Genomic DNA, 22,718 nt, shown 5'->3' on the forward strand with positions numbered 1-22,718 from the left:
AATTCTTGTTTTTTTTTTGTTTTTTTTTGTAGTGATGGGGTTTTGCCATGTGGCCCATGGTGGTCTTGAACTCCTAAGCTCAAGTGATCCACTCGCCTTGGACTCCCAAAGTGTTAGGATTATAGGCGTGAGCCACCGCCCCCGCCCTCCATGTTTTCTTGAATGCAGACATGTGACCTACAGACACACTCAGATGACTTGAAAGTACACAATGTAAGGAAGTGAAGGTTCTATTTATAACTTCCATTTTGCAGTTAGGAATGGCAGCAGGGTTGGTCAGCTTTAAGTGGAGGTAATAGTTGCAGATTGAGTTCCTAATAGAGATGTGGCTTTCGTGCTGGCAGTAGTAAAGGTTACAATGGATTTGAATCTTGTTATTTAGTGCCTGGTGGTGACAGGGATAGTGGTTTCCTCACCAGATCCTTGTGCAACATTATTTTGGGTGATCTTATCTTTGCATCTGTTTTTTCACCCCTCCTAGTGACAATCGGAGTGTCTGCTGCACCTTTCAGATGACCAGGTGCAGTGGCTCAACACCTATAATCCCAGCACTTTGGTTGGGAGGCTAAGGTGGGTGAATCACTTACGCTTGTGAGTTTGAGACCAGCCTGGGCAACATGGTGAAACCCCGTCTCTACTAAAAAAAAAAAACCAAAAAAACAAAACCAAAAACATTAGCTGGGCATGGTGGCACATGCCTGTGGTCCTAGCTACTCAAGAGGCTGAGGTGGGAGGATCCCTAGAGCCTGGGAGGCAGAGGCTGCAGTGGGCCAAGATCACACCACTGCACTCCATCCTAGGCCACAGAGTGAAACCCCATCTCAAAAAATAGTTACCTTTCAGTGTGGGCATGGTGGTGCATGCCTGTAATCCCAGCACTTTGGGAGGCTGAGGCGGGCTGATAGACTGAAATCAGGAGTTCAAGACCAGCCTGCACAACATGATGAAATCCTGTCTCTACAAAAAGTACAAAAATTTGCCAGGAGTGGTGGCATGCAGCTGTAGCTTGGGAGCCTGAGGTGGTGGGAGTATTGGTTGATCCTGGGAGGTTGAAGCTGCAGTGAGCTGAAGTGCCACTGCACTCCAGCCTGGGCAAAAGAGTGAGACCCTGTTTCAAAAATAAAACAAAACTCTTCTGCTTAATTTAGCCAGAGTGGATTTGAATAGTGATTGATTGTTTAAAAACTTTGATGAGATACTTTTGGTACAGCAAGCACTTTTTGCATGTATATATAGTGGCAAATATGAAAGTGTCTTCCTTTTGAAAATTGATACTATGCCAGGTGTGGTGGCTCACGCCTGTAATCCCAGCACTTTGGGAGGCCGAGGTGGGTGGATAACGAGGTCAGGAGTTCAAGATCAGCTTGCCCAAGATGGCGACACTCCATGGTCGTGGGCGCCTGTAATCCGAGCTACTTGGGAGGCTGAGGCAGAGAATTGCTTGAACCCAGGAGGCGGAGGATGCAGTGAGCCGAGATCGTGTCACTGCACTCCAGCCTGAGTGACAGAGCAAAACTCTGTCTCAAAAAAAAAAAAAAGAGAAAAAGAAAATTGCTACTTATAAGTTCTTAAATAATACCTTGATACTTCTCCTGGTGGGGCTGTTTGAAAACTAGTTGTCTTCCTCCCTGATCTAATTACGATATGAGGAAGTTGTGAATTAACATCTCTAATCCAAGATGTTGCTATAGTTATTCATGGTGCTACTTTAGAGATGCTTTAGCTCCCCTGTAAGGGCTGTTATCTTGTTACTGGTTTTGCTATTATTGTAAAAGCTTCTAGCAGCCATGAAACCAAAAGCCAAGAAGCACTGCATAGCGAGACTTCTGCTTTAATTAATTAATTAATTTATTTATTTATATTTTGAGATGGAGTCTAACTCTGTTACCCAGGCTGAAGTGCAGTGGCACAGTCTTGGGTCACTGTAGCCTCTGCCTCCAGGTTTAAGTGATTCTCCTGCCTCAGCCTTCCAAGTGGCTGGGACTACAGCCACATGCCAACACGCCTGGCTCATTTTTTTTTCTTCTCTTTTTGAGACGGAGTTTCACTCCTGTTGCCCAGGCTGCAGTGTAATGGCGCAATCTTGGTTCACTGCAACCTCCGCCTCCTGGATTCAAGTGATTCGCCTGCCTCAGCCTCCCAAGTACCTGGGATTACAGGCACCCACCACCACGCCTGGCTAATTTTTGTATTTTTAGTAGAGACGGGGTTTCACCACATTGGCCAGGCTGGTCTTGAACTCCTGACCTCAGGTGATCCACCCGCCTTGGCCTCCCAAAGTGTTGGAATTACAGGTGTGAGCCGCCGCACCTGGCGTAATTTTTGTATTTTTATTAGAGAGTGTCAGTGTTTCACCATATTGGCCAGGTTGATCTCAAACTCCTGACCTCAAATGGATCCACCAACCTTTGCCTCCCAAAGTGCTGGGATTATAGGCATGAGCCACTGTGCCTGGCCCAGGCGTTATTCTTAAAGATAGAGAAGCGGAAGGATTACATAATTATTGGGTGGCAGAATAAAGTTAATTTTTTTTCTGTTATACCATAATTGTCTCAATTTTTGGAATTACTCTTTAATTTAGCTTTAAGAAAAAATGTATTATTTTCTTGAAATATTATGAATTAGCTGTCTGAGAATTCCTCATGGCTCTTTTCAGTCTTGACCTCCTGGACTCAAGTGATCCCCTTGCCTCAGGCTCTCAAGTAGCTGGGACTGTAGGCATGTGCCAACATGCCTCGCTAATTTTTTAAGTATTTTGTAGAGACAGGGTTGTGCCACGTTGCCCAGGCTGGTCTCGAACTCCTGAACTCAAGCGATTTGTTTGCCTCAGCCTCCCATAGTGCTGGGATTAAAGGCATGAGTCACCATGCCTGGCCCTTTTAAAACTGTTTTTTGAGACAGTCCCGCTTTGTCATCCAGGCTGTAGTACAATCGTGTGATCTTGGCTCACTGTAGCCTCAGTCTCCCAGACTCAAGCAATCCTCTAGCCTTAGCCTCCCAGGTAACTGGAACTATATATGTGTACCACCACCCTGGCTAAGTTTTTAATCTTTTTGTGGGGGGGGGGGTCTTCCTATGTTGCCAGGCTGGTCTTGAACTTATAGTTTCAAGCAATCCTTCCATCTTGGCCTCTGAAAGTGCTGGGATTACAGGTGTATATATAAAGTTTTTCAATTTAACACATATAAAGTTTTTTTAAAGCAGAGGTTTAAGCTGGTAAAAAAGCAAATGAGGCTGGGCATGGTGGTTCATGCCTGTAGTCCCAGCACTTTGGGAGGCTGATGCATGAGGATCACTGGAGCCCAGGCGTTCAAGACCAGCCTAGGCAACATGGCAAAACCCTGTCTCTGTAAAAAATACAAAAAAATTAACTGGGCATGGTGTCATTCACCTGTAATCCCAGGTACTTGGGAGGCTGAGAAGTTGGAGGATTGCTTCAGCTTGGAGGTTGAGGCTGCAGGGAGCTTGATGGTGCCACTGCACTCCAGACTGGGCAACAGAGTGAGACCCTGTCTCAAAACAGGTAGGAAAAAAAAAGACTTTCCCAGAGCAAAGCACACTGACAGTTTTAGCCTTGGCTCTGGGTTGGTGCAGGAGAGGTCTTTGATGATTCTAACCACAGATCCTCTTTGATACCAGAGTATGGCTAGATTTTGCACTACCTATTATTTCCAAAAAACTCAAGTTGAAAATTTAAATCTAGTCCAGATTGGTAGTCTTCCTAGGCAGACATCTAGCAGAAATAAAATAAATTATCTCCTTAAGAGCCCATTTAGGCCTGTTGTGGTGAGTCATGCCTATAATCCCAGCACTTTCGGAGACCAAGGTGAGATGATCCTTTGAGGCCAGGAGTTCAAGACTGGCTAGACAACATAGCCACACCCCATCTCTACAAAAACAAAAACAACCTATCCACGTGGTGGCTCAAACCTGTAGTCCTAGCTGGTCACCAGGCTGAGGTGGGATGATTGCTTGAGCCCAGGAGTTCGAGACTGCAGTGAGCTGTGATCACGCCCCTGCGCTCCACCCTGGGCAACAAGAGTGAGACCCTGTCTAAAAGCCCATTTAAACATAATCTTTAGTAAAATTCTTACAAAGTTCTAAGAAAAATAGCCTTATAGTATAAAATTATGAAGGATGTAAGTCATTAGGATCATGATTTAGCAGAAAAAACAAGTCACAAAATTAAGCCCTCAAAATTACAAATATTGGAATTATCATCAAGTGTAGACTATAAAATTAAAATGTTTGATATGCTTAAAAGAAGAAAAAAGATGATCCAGAAACAAAAAAGTTGATCAGATAGATTTGAGGAAAGAACTAAAAGAAACTTTAAGAAATGAAAAATATAAAAAGGGAGCTTAGAAACTTACTAGACAAGTTGAACAGCAAGTTAGAAACAGCATGAGAAAATCGGTGAACTGGAAGAAAGATCGTAAGAAATTGTTCAGAATGCAACTAGAGAGACAACAAAATGGAAAATAGGAAAGAACTTAATACATGGAACATATGATGACAAGGTAGCATATATTTTATTGGAGTTTCAGAAGGGAATAATAGAGCAGTTGGTGGAGAGTGAATATTTTAAGAGAGAATGGCTGAGAATTTTACAGAATTGATGAACGATTTCAGGGAGTTCAGCGGATCCCAGTTATATAAAATAAAAAACAATTTCACACTTAGACTTTTAATGATCGTAAAACCTCATTAACAAATCAGAGAGTAAAGAGAGATTAAGAATGGCAGCTAACCTGATGGCTGATTGCTTAGTTAGCTGTAGTATAAACCAGAAAGTACAGGAATGTCTTTAAAGTGCCTGAAAGGGGTTATATGCCTATTGATAATTCTGTATATAGCAAGGATGGTTAAAAATGTATTTTTAGAGAAAGCACAACTTGAGAGAATTTACTAAGAAGTTCTGAATGATATCATTTGGGTAGGCGGTAAATGATTCCGAAGAAAACTCCGCGATGCAAGAAAGAACGATGAACAAAGAAAATGGTCAACATTCATGTAAATTTAAGTAAATGTTGACGGGTATAAAACTAAAATAATACTATATATTTAATATATTTGAAGGTACAGAATAACCTTTGCTTATTTTTTTGGAGAGATGAAGTCTCGCTGTGTCGCCCAGGCTGGAGTGCAATGGTGCTATCTCGGCTCACTGAAACTTCCACCTCCTGGGTTCAAGCGATTCTACTGCCTCAGCTTCCCAAGTAGCTGGGACTACAGGTGCACGCCACCATGTCCAACTAATTTTTGTATTTTTTAGTAGAGACAGGGTTTCACTGTATGTTGGCCAGGCTGGTCTCGAACTCCTGACCTCATGATCCGCCCACCTCGGCTTCTCAAAGTGCTTTGATTACAGGCATGAGCCACCGTACCCAGCCTGCTTTTAACATACTGTAATATGCTCTTGGTTTGAAAAAATCAGTACTAGATGCAATAATCTTAAGTATCATATTTTTTTATGACTCAAAGCAGCATTTTAATAGAATGCTTTAGGCTGGGTGCAGTGGCTCACACCTGTAATCCCAGCAGTTTGGGAGGCCGAGGCGGGAGGATCAAGAGGTCAGGAGATCAAGACCAGCCTGGACAATATGGTGAAATCCCGTCTCTACTAAAAATACAAAAATTAGCCGGGCATGGTGGCACACGCCTATAATCCCAGTTTCTCTTAAGGCTGAGGCAGGAGGAGAATCGCTTGAACCCTGGAGGCGGAGGTTGCGGTGAGCCAAGATCTTGCCACTGCAGTCCAGCCTGGGAGACAGCAAGAATCCATCACAAAATAAATAAATAAATAATGCTTTGTAAGTGGGGAGAACACCAATCTGGTCTAGTTACTTATAGCAGATCATGTTTCCTTCCAGCCTATAACCACATGCTTAGGTACTTCTTGCAATTGTAATAATCTGTGAGTTGTAATTATTGTGTGGTTAATCTTTTGTTTCTGGAGTCAGGCTGCCTTGGGTTTGAATCCTTCCTTCATATTTCATCTTTCTATGTCTTTAATTGGGTTTGTTATTACTCTGTACCTCTCATAATGGGATAATCTATAAAAGAGAGATATTAATACTTACATTGGTTGGATTTTTTTTTTTTTTTTTTTTTTGAGACGGAGTCTTGCTTTGTCACCCAGGTTGGAGTGCAGTGGCATGATCACTGCTTACTGCAACCTCTGCCTCCCAGGTTCAAGTGATTCTCCTGCCTCAGCCTCCTGAGTAGCTGGGACTATAGGCACCTGCCACCACGACTGGCTAATTTTTTTGTTTTTAGTAGAGACAGGGTTTCACCATGTTGGCCAGGTTGGTCTCACACTCCTGACCTCAAGTGATCTGCCTATCTTGGCCTCCCAAAGTGCTGGGATTACAGGCTTGAGCCACTGCACCCGGCCTACATTGTTTTAAAAAGTAGGGGAGATGATACATATAAAGCATTCTATACAGTGCCTAGCCCACAGAATTGTTTAACACGTTTGCTTTTGTTATTATGGCAGTTACAGCTGTTTTTTCCACTCTATTATGTGAAAGCATTTTCCAGTTTTCATACATTTCCATATTTAATCAACCCTAAGATACATATTTTTGCACATTTTAACTTTGAAAATTGGGATAAATCTTAAAATATTTGATGTGGGATAGCTGAATAAACAGCAATTTTTTCTTTGTGATATTAGTATCCCATCCGAGTTATAAAATGTGTTAATGTGATATCTTTATAATTTTGGATTGCTGTGTAATACTTTATTAATTAAGTATATCATTTCCTGTATTCCATCATCTGTTTAAACAGGGTTCTTTGCATTTCTTAGCATTCATAAATAATGCTAATATATGTAGAAATATGAGTTGAATCATTTTATATAGTCTCCATAAAAGGATTTTCGCCAACTCTATGCCAGTTGGAAAATTATATTCTTATTCTTATTATTTTTGAGACGGAGTTCCCCTCCGTCACCCTGGCTGGAGTGCCATGGGGCAGTATCGGCTCACTGCAACCTCTGGCTCCTGGGTTCAAGTGATTCTCTTGTCTTAGCCTCCCGAGGAGCTGGGATTACAGATGCCTGCCACCATGCTTGGCTAATTTTTTTGTATGTTTAGTAGCGATGAGGTTTCGTCATGTTGGCCAGGCTGGTTTTGAACTCCTGACCTCAGGTGATCCACCCGCCTCAGCCTCCCAAAGTGTTGGGATTACAGGCGTGAGCCACCAACCACGCCCGGCTGGAAAATTATTCTTTTTTTTTTTTTTTTTTTTGAGATGGAGTCTGTCTCTCTGACGCCCAGGCTGGAGTGCAGTGGTGCGATCTCGGCTCACTGCAAGCTCCGCCTCCCGGCTTCACGCCGTTCTCCTGCCTCAGCCTCCCGAGTAGCTGGGACTACAGGCACCCGCCACTACGCCCGGCTAATTTTTGTATTTTCAGTAGATACGGGGTTTCACCGTGTTAGCCAGGATGGTCTCGATCTCCTGACCTCGTGATCCACCCACCTCGGCCTCCCGAAGCGCTGGGATTACAGGCTTCAGCCACCGCGCCCGGCCTGGAAAATTATTCTTAAGGGCTTTGCCAAACTAGTAAATATAAATAGTACTTTATTTTCCTATTTACATCCATGCATTTTTGCTTTTTAAAAATTTTTATTTTCTTAGTCTTTCTAGGTTTTTTAGGTTTCAGTTTTATAGCATTCTGTAGTCATCTTTTGTAATTTTATGTTTCTTCAAAGCTAATTTTCTATGACATAATAGTTTACATTTAACTTCACTTATGCAGTTATTTTGATAGAATGCATTGGTGTTTGTGTAGTATACTTTTGAGGGTGAGACAGCAGAATTGCCTTCCATTCAAAACTGACATGCTTTATAAAAAAGTCTATGCAGTGTTTTCTTTTTTGAGACGGAGTCTTGCTCTGTTGCCCAGGCTGGAGTGCAGTGGCGTAATCTCGGCTCACCACAACCTCCGCCTCCAGGGTTCAAGCGATTCTCCTGCCTCAGCCTCCAGAGTAGCTGAGATTACAGGTGCAGGCCACCACGCCTGGCTAATGTTTGTATTTTTAGTAGAGATGGGGTTTTACCATGTTGGCCAGGCTGATCTCGAACTCCTGACCTCATGATCCGCCTGCCTCAGCCTCCCAAAGTGCTGGGATTACAGGCATGAGCCATCGTCCCCAGCCTGTAATTTTTTTGTTTTTTATTTATTTTATTTTTTTAGACGGAGTCTTGTTCTTGTCACCCAGGCTGGGGTGCAGTGGCGCAATTTCGGCTCACTGCAATCTCCACCTCCTGGGTTCAAGCGATTCTCCTGCCTCAGCCTCCCGAGTAGTAGCTGGGATTATAGGCGCCCGCCACCACACCCAGCTAATTTTTGTATTGTTCAGTAGAGACAGGGTTTCACCATGTTGGCCAGGCTCATCTTGAACTCCTGACCTCAGGTCATCCACCCAAGGCCTTGGCCTCCCAAAGTTCTGGAATTACAGGCATGAGCCACTGCACCCGGCCATGTAATTTTTAAAATAAGGACTTCTTGGCCCAGTGCAGTGGCTCATGCCTGTAATCCTAGTGATTTGGGAGGCTGAGGTTGAGAGGATCTGTTGAGGCCAGGAGTTTGAGACTAGCCTAGGCAACATAATGAAAACCCAACTCTGCCAAATTTTTTTTTAATTAGTGGAGCATGGTGTTCCAGGCCTGTAGTCCTAGCTACTCAGGAGATTGAGACAAGAGCATCATTTGAACCCCGGAGTTTTGAGGCTACAGTGAGCTATGGGCACACCACTGCACTCCAGCCTGGAAAACTGGCTGTCCTTTTTTTTTTGAGACAGAGTTTTGCTCTTGTCACCCAGGCTGGAGTACAGTGGCCCGATCTTGGCTCACCGCAACCTCTGTCTATGGGGTTCAAGCGATTCTCTTGCCTCAGCCTCCCGAGTAGCTGGGATTACAGGCATGCACCACCACGCCCAGCTAATTTTGTATTTTAGGTAGAGACAGGGTTTCTCCATGTTGGTCAGGCTGGTGTCGAACTCCCGACCTCAGGTTACCACCCACCTTGGCCTTCCAAAGTGCTGGGATTACAGGCGTGAGCCACTGCGCCCAGCCGACCCTGTCTTTAAAAATAATAAAAATAAAAATAAGAATGTTTTACCTCAATTTACAGTTAACAAAATTGAGGCTCAGAAGAGTTAAGAAATTTTGCCAAGATCACACAATAATAAAAAGTTCATATTAGAGCTGTTTTTGGATTCAGGAGTGACTCCAGCATCTCAATCATTGTGTGTTTAGATAATGATTATTAAACTACCTTGAGGCCAGGTGCAGTGGCTCACTCCTGTAATCCCAGCACTTTGGGAGGCCAAGGCAGGTGGATCACCTGAGGTCAGGGGTTTGAGGCCAAACTGACCAACATGGTGAAACCCCGTCTCTACTAAAAACACAAAAATTTGCCCAGCATGGTGCCAGGCACCTGTAATCCCAGCTATTCAGGAGGCTGAGGCAGGAGAGTAGCTTGAACCCAGGACGGGGAGGTTGCAGTGAGCCGAGATTGCACCACTGCCCTCCAGCCTGGGCAACAGAGCGAGACTCTGCCTCAAAAAGAAAGAAAAAAAAAACTACCTTGAAATGATGATTTTGCTTTACTAAAGCCACATAACTACTCTGCATAGCAACTCTATGAGTAAGGGGTATTTCTAATAGGTGTATGGCCCTTTCACTGTATCTTTTTCATGTACAGATCTTATTTACTAGATCAATATTGTACTCTTTGTATTTATTCGGATTTAATGTTTGATCTCTGTTTCTGAGAGCTGTACCTTTACCATTTGCCATCTTCTTGGGTAGGCACCTATCTGGTATTCTTAGAATGGAGGAAAGAGAGGGAGAGAATAAGTATGTAAATACATGCATTTTCTCCTGTTGAAAAATGCTCAATGTCAAATACTGTTGACATGCCAGGAGAGCTTGGCTATCACAAGCTACTCAGAGTTCTGTTCTGCTATCAGTCAAAAATTACGCTGTACCCAAAGAGCTTGAGTTATCACCCTTAGGGGTAGGCTTCGGCATCTTCATCATCTCTCTTATTGTCACCTACGGCATCCGTGCCAAAGCTCTCTAGGAGCCAGGAGCTGGATCTTACTGAGGTGGACCCCAGCTTTGCCTGCCAGCTCTGCAGTTCACTTCCTAGATCATTTGTTCCCCTGGGACACAAACTACTAGTTTGTCACTGGAACTTCTCTGGGCCTGTCTCATAATGGGATTAACATAAAGGAGTGGAACTGTTCAGCAGAGGCAGGGAGAAATAAGTAAGTTCCCTCCTCCTCAGCTTCTCTTTCCCACCTCCCCTTGCCCATTTCCTCCTTCTTCCCCTGCCGGATTCCAGGGTTACGAATAGAGGCTTCTTTCTTCTGTTTAATTCCGTAGTTAGTTACCCACCCTCGTTTGCCCTTCTCTAGAATCTCTCTACTCTCATATTGCATCCCGTTCTGTACCTCCTTCTCCCCGCCCCCACCCACTGTACCCAGTCGTCTTCCTGACCAAGAAGGAGGACAGGAAGGGTTGAATGTCAGGATCCCCCTCCCCTGAGGGAGGAGGATAGGGAGATCTCTGGGCTGAGGCTGTTGTCTCCTTCCCACTGTCCTTTCTGCAGGTCCTCAGATGGCACATTAGGGTGGGCTTGCTGCTGGGTAGGCATCCCACCTCCAGTCCAGTGGAGTGCTTAGTTGTATGTCTTATTATGCTGTAATGTTTATTTTTTAGGGCATACATATGAATAGCAAGTTTTGTTAAAATAGATTATCCCCCTCCCCAACACACAAATAAATTATGTGATACCTAAATTCCCACATCACATTCACCAATCAATTCAGCTTCAAATCAGTGGCTACCAAAGGCAGAGTGGTGGGAGAGTACTGCGCTCCAGTGGGTACAAAACAGGTGTATTTTCTGTAGAGAATTTTGAAACAATAATAAAAATGACGGAAAGGTATACGCTTGTTATCCTACACTTAGAAATTCTAAAGCGTATAAGTGATAAAATACTCCTCACTACTTCCACATTTTAAGGCTCAGCCCCTGCTCTCAAGATATGAATGAACCTAGGCATAGAACAGGGCATTATGTTTGGTGAGGGGGTGTGTGTGTGTGTGTGTGTGTGTGTGTGTGTGTGTGTGTGTGTGTGTGTGTGTGTGTGTGTGTGTGTGTGTGTGTGTGTGTGTGTGTGTGTGTGTGTGTGTGTGTGTGTGTGTGTGTGTGTGTGTGTGTGTGTGTGTGTGTGTGTGTGTGTGTGTGTTCTTTTTTGAGACTGAGTCTCACTGTCTCCCAGGGCATTATGTTTGGTGAGGGTGTGTGTGTGGGGGTGTGGGTGTGGGGGTGTGTGTGTGTGTTTTTCTTTTTTGAGACTGAGTCTCACTGTCTCCCAGGCTGGAGTGCAGTGGTTGTGTGTGTGTGTGTTTTGTTTTTTTGTTTTTTTTTTCTTTTTTGAGACCGACTCACTGTCTCCCAGGCTGGAGTACAGTGCTGCAAACTCAGCTCACTGTAACCTCTGTCTCCCAGGCTCAAGCCATTCTCCCACCTCAGCATCCCAAGTAGCTGGGACTACAGGCGCCCACCAACACGCCCGGCTAATTTTGTATGTTTTGTAGAGACAGCGTTTCTTCGTGTTGCCCAGGCTGGTCTCGAACTCATGAGCTCAAGTGATCCGCCCGCCTTGGCCTCCCAAAGTGCTGGGATTATAGGAATGAACCATTGTGCTCTGCCTCAAGAGATTACCTTAAATGGCACTATTTAAAGTAGTTATGCTATGGACTTTAAGAACATACACTTGCAGGACAGGTGGGAAAAAAATTACAATATAAAGCACATCACTGCTTTTATCTTGGGATAAAATTTCTAGTTATAGAATTGTTCAGACTCTAAAGTCTCGATCGCAGCTTAGATGGCAATAAAAATTTATAATATTCTGGAAAATACCATAGATAACTAAAAAATTTGCTGTAGATGAAAAAATACACAAGTGTCTCTAAAGTTATGTAAATAGTTTAAATTTTGTGACATTTGCAGGTAGGTTGGGGTAAAGCAGTATTTCTATTTTATTTATTTTTCTGAGACAGGGTCTCCTCTGTCACCTAGGCTGGAGTGATGATGGTGTGTTTATAGCTCACTGTAGCCTCGAACTTCCTGGGCTCATGTGATCCTCCTGCCTCAGCCTCCCAAAGTGCTGGGATTACAGGCGTGAGCCATTGCACCTAGGCAGTATTTCTGTTTTAATATTTAGAGATACCTATTTTTTAATAGAGGAAGCTAAATTTTATATAGATATTTCACATTTTCAAGTTGATCAAAACTTTAATATTATTTATTATTTGTTAAATATAATTATTGGATTTCTCCCCCACTTTTAAGTAATGGAAAAGCAATTTTATCTAAATCTGTAATTTTCATGCTCTGACTTAAAAAATTTACAAATAGATCCTTCGATTATTTAGCAGGTAGCATCTAAAGGAACTGGTTTAAATCCTAATGCCAAAGTATGGCAAGAAATTGCTCCTGGAAATACTGATGCCACCCCAGTAACTCATGGAACTGAAAGCTCTTGGCATGAAATAGCAGCTACATCAGGTGCTCATCCTGAGGGTAAGTCTTAAATATTTGGTCATAAAAATCACAGTTTGGTTAAATGTATGGCCAAGCAAGTTTACCGAGCTTGAGATACATCTCTTTTTTTTTTTTTTTTGAGACAGAGTCTCGCTCTGTCACCCAGGCTGGAGTACAGTGGCGCAATCTTTGCTCACTGCAACCTCCACCTCCTGGGTTCAAGCAGTTCTCCTGCCTCAGCCTCCCGGGTAGCTGGGATTACAGGCGCCTGGCTTTATCTCATGCCTGTAATCCCACACCCGGTTACCACACCCGGCTAATTTTTGTATTTTTAGTAGAGATGGGGTTTCACCATATTGGCCAGGCTGGTCTCGAACTCCTGACCTCAAGTGATCCACCAGCCTCGGCCTCCCAAAGTGCTGGGATTACAGGTGTAAGCCACCATGCCTGGCCAGGATATATCCTTTGATTATTTGATTAAGTATATTTATCAATTTTTCTTCCTTTAAACATACTGCATCCAGCATTTATAAATGTTTAACATGCAGTTTGTATATAATTCTCATTTATATCTAACATGAATAGATTGCCACTAATTTCAAGTAGTACCTGTGTTTTTGGGTCCAGCATGCAACCCATCTATAATAACGATATTTATAAATTAGTTTTTATCCACCATCATTGACTCTGCTATTTACTCACTGTTCGACCTTGGGCAAATAACTTAATTTCTCTATGCATTTTTCCCTCCATCTGTAAAACAGAAGCAATCTTAATTACAGCACAGGATTTTCTGAAAATTAAATGAATAAAGCGCATGGAGTAGTCTGATACATGGATAATGCTATATACGTTTTAGCAATTGTTGATCATTTTAGTTTATCCATAATTGTCAAAACTTTTCTCCCTCAGAATGATAACTCTTGCTTAAAACCATGCGGACATATTTCAAACTGGTAGAATTCCTTAAAATCTTTTTATAGGTGACATACTGCCCAGAGTTCCTGCAAATAGAATTTAAATAATTCCCATTTACTTTCAGTGTCTGTCTTTAATACAGGTAATGCAGAGCTCTCAGAAGATACATGTAAAGAATATGAAGTAATGTATTCTTCATCTTGTGAAACCACAAGAAATACTACAGGCATTGAAGAATCAACTGATGGGATGATTTTAGGACCAGAAGATCTGAGTTACCAAATATATGATGTTTCTGGTAAACTTTATGGTTTTATTGTTAAAATGAGAATTCATTACAGGACACCCCCCCACCCATGGTCTCTTTATACTTGTTCTGATAAACCTATGGCATTATTTTCTTATTTGAAAAGAAGGTTACGTTAATGTAATGTTAGTTGATTGTTACATTGTTTTCAGATAACATGACTTTTGTAATGTTAAAAGATTGTTTATGAAGGTTCTATTAAAGGAAAGTGTGAAATTAAAGATAAAAAGGCGGGGTGGCTCATGCCTGTAATCCCAGCGCTTTAGGAGGCCGAGGTGGGCAGATCACTTGAGGTCAGGAATTTGAGACTAGCCTGGCCAACATGGTGAAACACTGTCTTATACTGAAAAAAAAAAAACAAAACAGAAAACGAAAATTAGCTGGGCATGGTGGCGTGCACCTGTAATCCCAAGATCATGCCACTGCGCTCCAACCTGGGTGACAGAGTGAAACTGTGTCTGAAAAAAAAATTTTATGTATCTATATATAAACAACTGCCTACTTTGAACATAGAGTTGAAGTGATATGGCAAGCAATTGGTGTTTTTTTGTTGTTGTTTTTTTGTTGTTGTTGAGAGGGAGTCTCGCTCTGTTGCCCAGGCTGGAGTGCAGTGGCGTGATCTCAGCTCACTGCAATCTCTGCCTCCTGGGTTCAAGTGATTCTCCTGTCTCAGCCTCCCGAGTAGCTGGGATTACAGGCACGCACCACCACACCTGGCTGATTTTTGTATTTTAAGTAAAGATGGGGTTTCACCATGTTGGCCAGGCTGGTCTCAAACTCCTGACCTCAAGTAATCCACCTGCTTTTGGCCTCCCAAAGTGCTGGGATTACAGGCGTGAGCCACCACGCCTGGCCTTTAAGTGCTTTTAGTATTGTGCATTGTTAATTTTTTGATAAAAATAACCTTAAACTAATATGAAATGTATCTGATGAAAGAATGTCGAGGTTGACAGAAATTAGTTAGACTTTGAACTGTCCAAATTATAAAAATAATAAAAAATACAGTTTGGGCCAGGCACAGTGGCTTATGCCTGTGGCCAGGGTAGGAGGATTGCTTGAGCCCAGGAGTTTGAGAACAGTCTGGGCAACATAATGAGAGCCTGTCTCTACAAAAAAATAAAAATAAAAAATTAGCTGGGTATCGTGGCACAAGTTTGTGGTCCTAGCTACTCAAGAAGCTGTGGTGGGAGGATCATTTGAACCTAGGAGGTTGAGGCTATACTGAGCTGTGATCGCACCAGTGTACTCTAGCCTGGGCAGCAAAGGGAGACCCTGTTTCTCAAACAGTAGCTTTGTGGTGAATTTTGATTGTAGATACTTTGTGGCTTCTGAGTACAACAGTATGTCAGATTTATCACCTCTACTAACATGCTATTAACTTTTTTTCCCTCTTCTTTTCTACCATAAGGAGAAAGCAATTCAGCAGTTTCTACAGAAGACCTAAAAGAATGTCTGAAGAAACAATTAGAATTCTGTTTTTCACGGTATTGCTATTTCCCCTTTATTGAATTTTATTAGTAGATGTAAAATACGTGTGAAATAGAGCGCAAGGATGGTGATTATTATTTAACTAAATTTTTTTTTTTTCTTGAGACAGAGTCTCATGCTGTTGCTGGGCTGGAGTGCAGTGGTATGATCTCGGCTCACCGCAGCCTCCGCCTCCAGGGTTCAAGAGATTCTCGTGCCTCAGCCTGCAGAGTAGCTGGGATTACAGGCGTGCGGCCACCACGCCCGGCTAATATTTGTATTTTTAGTAGAGACAGGGTTTCACCATGTTGGCCAGGCTGATCTCAAACACGCAACCTCATGTGACCTGCCCTCCTCTGCCTCGCAAAGTGTCGGGATTACAGGCGTATGGCACCACACTTGGCCCCTTATCTAGATTTAAAAGTGTAGGGTTGGGCGCTGTGGCTCACGCCTGTAATCCCAGCATTTTGGGAGGCTTCGGTGCCTGGATCACCTGAAGCTGGAAGTTCGAGACCTGCCTCACCAACATGGAGAAACCTCGTCTCTACTAAAAATACAGAAATTAGCCGGGCATGGTGGTGTGTGCCTGTAATCCCAGCTACTCCATGGGCTGAGGCAGGAGAATCACTTGAACCCCGGAGGCAAAGGTTGTGGTAAACTGAGATCGCACCATTGCGCTCCAGCCTGGGCAACAAGAGCGAAACTCCATCTCAAAAAAGAAAAAAGAAAAAGCGTAGTCTCCAATCTGATATGCAAAGGATCTATTCTTAATATAAAGATAATGAAGTTTGCATTGGATGTTTTTTCTATGAACATGCTCAATTTTGGAATTGACAAAAAGTTATTTCTTGATGCATGTTTTAATAGTTGATTCTTGTAACATTAATCATAGAGTCATTTTTGGCAAAATAGTAAGGAGTTGGATAGATAATTTATATCGCCAGTGTCTTCTATTAAATAAGGAATCCTTTCAGGCAAACATTTGGAGATGTCTTATTTACAGATAAGAATAATGGGCCAGGCGCAGTGGCTCATGCCTGTAATCCCAGCACTTTGGGAGGCCAAGGTGGGCGGATCATGAAGTCAGGGGTTCAAGAACAGGCTTGCCAACATGGTGAAACCCTGTCTCTAATAAAAAAAACAAAAATTAGCCAGGTGTGGTGGTGGGCGCCTGTAATCCCAGCTACTTGGGAGGTGGCAGCAGGAGAATCGCTTGAACTGGGGAGGTAGAGATTGCAGTGAGCTGAGGTTATTCCTGGGCTCCAGCCTGGGTGGCAAGAGCGAAATTCCACCTCAAAAACAAAGAAACAAAACATTCAGGTAGTATTTACTTTAGCCTGTACTTTGGGAGGCCAAAGTAGGTGGATCACCTGAGGTCAGGAGTTCAAGACCAGCCTGGCCAATATGGCAAAACCCCATCTCTTCTGAAAATACAAAAATTAGCGGGGTGTGGTAGTGTGCCCCTGTAGTCCCAGCTACTGGAGGCTGAGGCAGGAGAATGGCTTGAACCCAGGAGGTGGAGTTTGCAGTAAGCTGAGGTTGCAGCACTGCACTCCAGCCTGGGTGAATTTTACCTACTAACTAGATCATTTATGGGTCTGCTTCTATTGTCTGGGTTTCTTCTCTTGAATTATCTGTCATAATTTACTGCCTTTTTGTATGTCTTGTAAATTTTGATTTTATGCTGTACATTACTTACAACAGAATCATAGAAGATGTAGGTGATATAACCCTAGACAGAGTTTGAACTTTTTTTCTATTAGGCAGAGAGTGAAATGTTGATTGCTTCAATCCAATCAGGAACTGAGCTAGGTCAGGGCTGAGCAACAATTTTAAATGGACTCAGTTCACCTTTGATTTAGCTCTATTCCTTCTACATGGCCCTTTGAGGCTTTTGATTTAGAGCTTGGCAGTTTTGTGTCACCCTAATCTTACAAAACCAAGGAGATTTAGATCTCTAATACAGAGATTTGAGATTTAGCTCTTTAACTTCCTACCCCATACTGCTTGAAAATCTGGCAGTGTCTTGGCCCAGTGCAGTGGCTCACACCTGTAATCCCAGCACTTTGGGAGGCCAAGGCAGGTGGATCACCTGAGGTGAGGAGTTCAGTATCAGCCTGACCAACATGGTGAAACCCCACCTGTACTTAAAATACAAAAAATTAGCTGGGCGTGGTGGTATGCACCTCTAATCCCAGTTACTCGAGAGGCTGAGGCAGGAGACTCGCTTGAACCCAGGAGGTGGAGGTTGCAGTGAGCTGAGATCGCACCATTGCACTCCAGACTGGGGAATAAGAGCGAGACATCGTTTCAAAAAAAAAAAAAGAAAGAAAGAAAATCTGGCAGTGTCTTATCGGGGAGACTTGCGTTTGCCACATTTTTGCTTGCACTGGGACTTAATCACAAGACCACATAAATTTTACTGTCGTTTCAGCCTGACTCCCAATCTCCCATCTTCCTCTTTAAAACTCAGGAAACATCTTATGGGGAAAATCAGCTGTATTGGTTGGCTCCCATAATTTCCATTCATAATTCTAGTTCTGTGCCCATTACACCTACCACACACTTATATACAACTGCCTGGAGAGCTGCTGGTTTCTCTATTGTCCAGTAGAGTCTGAGTCAAGATCTGCAAATGCTCTCAGGAAGGAAAGATCTTCTTTGGGGCATTTTAGTCATTCTGTGCTTGAAGCTTCCACAGCTTTCCCAGATCTCCAAAAACGTGATTTTTTTTTTTTTTTTTCTGTAGTTTATCCCAGCTTTTTTAGTTGTTGCAGTGGAAGCTCCTACTTGTCATGATCCATCACATCCTACTCAGGACTGTGATATAGTTCGAACCAGCTGGGTAATTGACATTTGTAGCTCAGCAAAATTGCCGTTAATACATATCAGGTATTACTCATGAATAATCAAATCTTAGATGTTATATCCATTAATTTGATTTACTTCTGACAAGGTACAGTTTCTTTAGCTAAGAGTTGAATCACTGTTTAAGAATAGACCTGCTAAATTTCAGAGTTCATTTAGGCTACAGCTTTTTAGTTTTGCAAAAATTATGTTTATAGTTGTCTTATTTTCAGAATCTTAAGGAATATCTTTTTTTTTTTTTTTGAGATGGAGTTCTCATTCTGTTGCCTAGGCTGGAGTGCAGTGGTGCGATCTCGGCTCACTGCAACCTCTACCTCCCGGGTTCAAGCAATTCTTCTGATTCAGCCTCCCGAGTAGCTGGGAGTACAGGCACACACCACCGTGCCTGGCTAAGTTTTGTGTTTTTAGTAGAGACGAGGTTTTATCATGTTGGCTAGGCTAGTCGTAAATTCCTGATATCAGGTGATCCACCCACCTTTGCCTCCCAAAGTGCTGGGTTTACAGGTGTGAGCCACCATGCCTGGCCTCTATTTTAATAGAATTTGAATGTAAGGGCCTTTGAGCCTGCTCCTTGCCAGGCACTAGGCAGTTGAAATACATTATTGATTGAACAGCAAAGATCCTTCATGGAACCTATATTCTGACTGTGAGAACACAAAACAAACATAATAAATAAGCAACTCAGGAGTATGTTAGGAGATAAGTGCTATGGGAAAAAAATTAAATGCAAAGACAGGAATCAGGAATGCTGGGGTGGTTGCAGTTTTAAATAGGGTGATCAGTACAGTACTCTTTGAGAAGGGGGCTTATAAGCAAAAACTTCCACCTATTTATAGCCAGAGTGCTTCAAAGAATATTTGATGTGAATAGCAAGGTGTGAATTTGATTTTACCTAAGTTTATTAAACAAGATTTTACGTGTAAGATGCAATGTTTGCATCTTCTTTTTTTAATGTACCTTAAAGCATCTTGTGTGTTAATATTAAATATATATTTTTTATTTTTCGTTTTGTTTGTTTATGTTTTGAGATGGAGTTTCGCCGTTGTTGCCCCAACTGGAGTGCAGTGGCGTGATCTCGGCTCATTGCAATCTCCGTCTCCCAGGTTCAAGTGATTCTCTTGCCTCAGCACCCCGAGTAGCACCCACCACCAAGCCTGGCTAATTTTTTATATTTTTAGTAGAGACGGGGTTTCACCATGTTGGCCAGGTTGGTCTTGAGCTCTTGACCTCTAATGATCCACCCGCCTCGGCGTCCCAAAATGCTAGGATTACAGGCATGAGCCACTGCGCCCAGCCAATTTATGTATTTATATATAAGCATGTTTGACTTAAATAATTTAAAACATGTATTTTGGACAGGGTGCACTGGCTCACGCCTGTAATCCCAGCACTTTGGGAGGCTGAGGCAGATGGATCACGAGGTCAGGAGATCGAGACCATCCTGGCTAACACAGTGAAACCCCGTCTGTACTAAAAAATACAAAAAAAAATTAGCCGAGCGTGATGGTGGGCGCCTGTAGTCCCAGCTACTCAGGAGTCTGAGGCAGGAGAATTACTTGAACCCGGGAGGCGGAGCTTGCAGTGAGCCGAGTTTGCACCACTGCGCTCCAGACTGGGCGACAGAGCAAGACTCTGTCTCAGGAAAAAAAGAAAAAGAAATGGAAAATCCTTCTTGAGTCAGTTCACAGTTCAGCTACAGTTTTTATCATGCGTATTCTAATATCACTGATGAAGTATTTATAAGATGGAACTCTGCTATATGTAATGTTTTGTTAAAATGCTACTTGTAATATTAAACCTCTTTATATATCAGTATAATTGTCCAATGTTGTGCTAGACGTGTTTGGGAATTGAGATACTGTAAAAGTTATATTAACTAATGTGTATATATATATTACATTAGTATCTTTTGAATTGAACTTTTAACAACTTTTTAGAGTTCGCTGAAAAGTTTAGTGTTATTTCTGATAGAATAATCTATTTCCATGCATTTAAAAAGTAGGTAGGAAGAGTGAGTAAGATACCTCTTGTTAGATGCTTTTTAATAATTGCTTGTTTTATAGGACTATTTTGTTTATTCTTTTCAGAGAAAATTTGTCAAAGGATCTTTACTTGATATCTCAAATGGATAGTGATCAGTTCATCCCAATTTGGACAGTTGCCAACATGGAAGAAATAAAAAAGTTGACTACAGACCCTGATCTAATTCTTGAAGTGTTAAGATGTATGTAAAAATACCTTTTAGCTTTTTTTTTAAAATTTTAAACGTAAAATGTTATTTTGACTTCTGATCATATAGGGAATTATTTTTACTGCCCCCTCCCCACCCCCTTATTTTGTTGTTTTTTTCTGAATTCTCTCTTTGTTTTTTTTTTCGGGGGTTGTGGTGAAGGACAGGGTCTCACTCTGTCACTCAAGAGGGAGTGTGATGGTGCAAATCGCAGCTCACTGCAGCCCCAAACTCCTGGGCTCAAGCCATCCTTCTAACTCATAGCCTCCCAAGTTACTGGGACCCCAGGCGCACACCACCACATCTGGCTAATCTTTAAATTTTTGTATAGAGGTGGGGTCTTGGTATATTCCCCAGGCTGGTCTTAAATTCGTTGGCTGAGTCAGTCCTCCCACCTTGGCCTCCCAAGCCTTATCTTTATTTTTACTGACAGGTGTGTCTATAAGCCACCACCTTTATTTTTACTGACGTGTGTGTATGTGTGTGTGTGTGTGTGTGTGTGTGTGTGTCCTGCTCAGCCTCCCAAAATTGTTGGGATTACAGGTGTGAGCCACCACCCCCGGCCTATATACAGCTTCTGTAATAATTCTGCACCTTGGTTGTTTATCATCTTGCCCACTTAAGAAGTATAAGCAATTAAGTCTCATTTTTCTGGAGTGTTAGATATGTATCATTATCACACAGCCTTTAAGACAATGTCTTTCAAGTTTATGAACCCAAATAAGAAGTACATTTTTCGTGACAGTTCAATATACACCATATACCTACACCCGACCGAAATATTTGTAACAAACTTGTTTCTAATTTTACAACCTACTAATGAGTTGCTATGGGCAGTTTGACAAATACTGCTCTGAAGTTTGGTAATGGATTTTTATTTCTTGATTGAAGCTTTAAGAATTTTTGCTGGATTTTGTGTCTTGTATCAGTATTTCTTGGTAACCTCTTAAGAGTGGGTTTTGTTAACTATTTGACTGAATAAGGCAGATCTTCACTTTTATATGAGATGTGTTGAAAATGTTTAAAAGTTAAATATAGCAAGTCTGATAATAGACTTACAGTGGAATAGATTTCCATTTCCAGAGGATTACAAACATTTATGGAACATTACAGAGGATTACAAACATTATGGAATCTCTCATTGGTTTGTAGAGACATCATTTCTGAAAATGACCCAATCTTGTCTGCATTAAAAGTTGGCAAAGAGAGGCAGAATCTCCCACCTGTTTAGGCTGGAACTTGGCGCTTATTATACCTATGCCATCACACTTAACTGCTTATTTTATTCTGTCTACTTACCTGCTCATGGAGATCTGGTATATTAACTCCATGAAGGGACTATTTGCTACTATATTTAGTATAATATTTCCTCATAATCAGCATTTAAAAGTTGGCTTTTGGGTCTCTGTAGTAGTATGCAAGATTAAGTAAATTGAAATCCTGGATAGCTTATACTTTGCATATAGTTCTTGGTTTAAGGGCTTCTTGAACTTTAATCTTAGGAAGAATTTCTTCACATATCAGATTTCATTACATTCCTCAGCATAGTGTTTGGCCAATGAAAGTACACTAATTTCTGTTAACATCCATTTGTTATCTCCTCAATGAAGAATTTGTTTATTGTATACAAGAAATTTGCCTTATTAGATATATGTTGTATGCTCCCTGAAGGCAGTGCCAAAGTTACTCTGTAAGTACTCTGAATGTTTTTTCAATGAATAACATTTGATAGTGTTCTTTACATACAGATCTCCAAAAAAATTGTCATACCTGTAATCTTTGATTCTACAACTCAGTTTCTTTAGGATATTAACCCAGCCTCTGCAAATTTACTCAGTTGGAAATTAAAATGAATAGTTTTTTTAATGGCGTCGATAATATCACTATTTGTCATGTTTGAATGATACCTTTTCTTTTAAATTTCAGCTTCTCCCATGGTACAAGTTGATGAGAAGGGTGAGAAAGTGAGACCAAGTCATAAGCGTTGTATTGTAATTCTTAGAGAGATTCCTGAAACAACACCAATAGAGGTAAATTATTAATAATTGTAAACGCTAAATGTTCTCTGTTTAAATTAAAAGAGGTTTCTTCTGCCTTTCGTGGCAAAGAAGAAAAATTGGAAGAGGTACACAAGCAAGCATAAGTCAGTGCCTTCATCAGTTACTGTGAAAAGGTTAAATACTAATTTGTTCCATTAATTCTGAAGTACTAGGATGGTATAGAGAAAGGAAAAGATATAGTTCTATTTTCTTAGAAGGGTAGACAAAGTATTGCAGTGAAACATTCTGAATTTACTAGATTGATTCAATGGCAACTAATATATAAATAGGCTATTTTGGGAACTTGAGAATT

The 22,718-nt window shown here is 41.8% G+C and overlaps 1 protein-coding gene across 17 annotated transcripts in view; it reads left to right on the forward strand.

Moving 5' to 3' along the window:
• The window catches only part of LARP4 (La ribonucleoprotein 4), a 77,409-nt gene that overhangs the window by 15,077 nt on the left and 39,614 nt on the right, over nucleotides 1-22,718 (forward strand). For 10 of the 17 annotated variants that reach the window (XM_024256885.3, XM_063711753.1, XM_054527963.2 and 7 more), the window contains 5 exons: nucleotides 12,468-12,615; nucleotides 13,637-13,792; nucleotides 15,210-15,285; nucleotides 20,224-20,360; nucleotides 22,293-22,396. In XM_024256885.3, the coding sequence (XP_024112653.1) occupies nucleotides 12,468-12,615; nucleotides 13,637-13,792; nucleotides 15,210-15,285; nucleotides 20,224-20,360; nucleotides 22,293-22,396 (621 nt within the window). Of the gene's footprint in view, nucleotides 1-37; nucleotides 214-486; nucleotides 571-3,413; nucleotides 3,524-11,793; nucleotides 11,815-12,467; nucleotides 12,616-13,636; nucleotides 13,793-15,209; nucleotides 15,286-20,223; nucleotides 20,361-22,292; nucleotides 22,397-22,718 lie in introns of those variants that run through there. The other 7 variants (XM_024256886.3, XM_024256893.2, XM_063711756.1 and 4 more) reach the window with 5 other exon arrangements.

This window comes from Pongo abelii, chromosome 10 (genome assembly GCF_028885655.2).
Source record: "Pongo abelii isolate AG06213 chromosome 10, NHGRI_mPonAbe1-v2.0_pri, whole genome shotgun sequence".
NCBI classification, from domain to species: Eukaryota; Metazoa; Chordata; class Mammalia; order Primates; family Hominidae; genus Pongo; species Pongo abelii.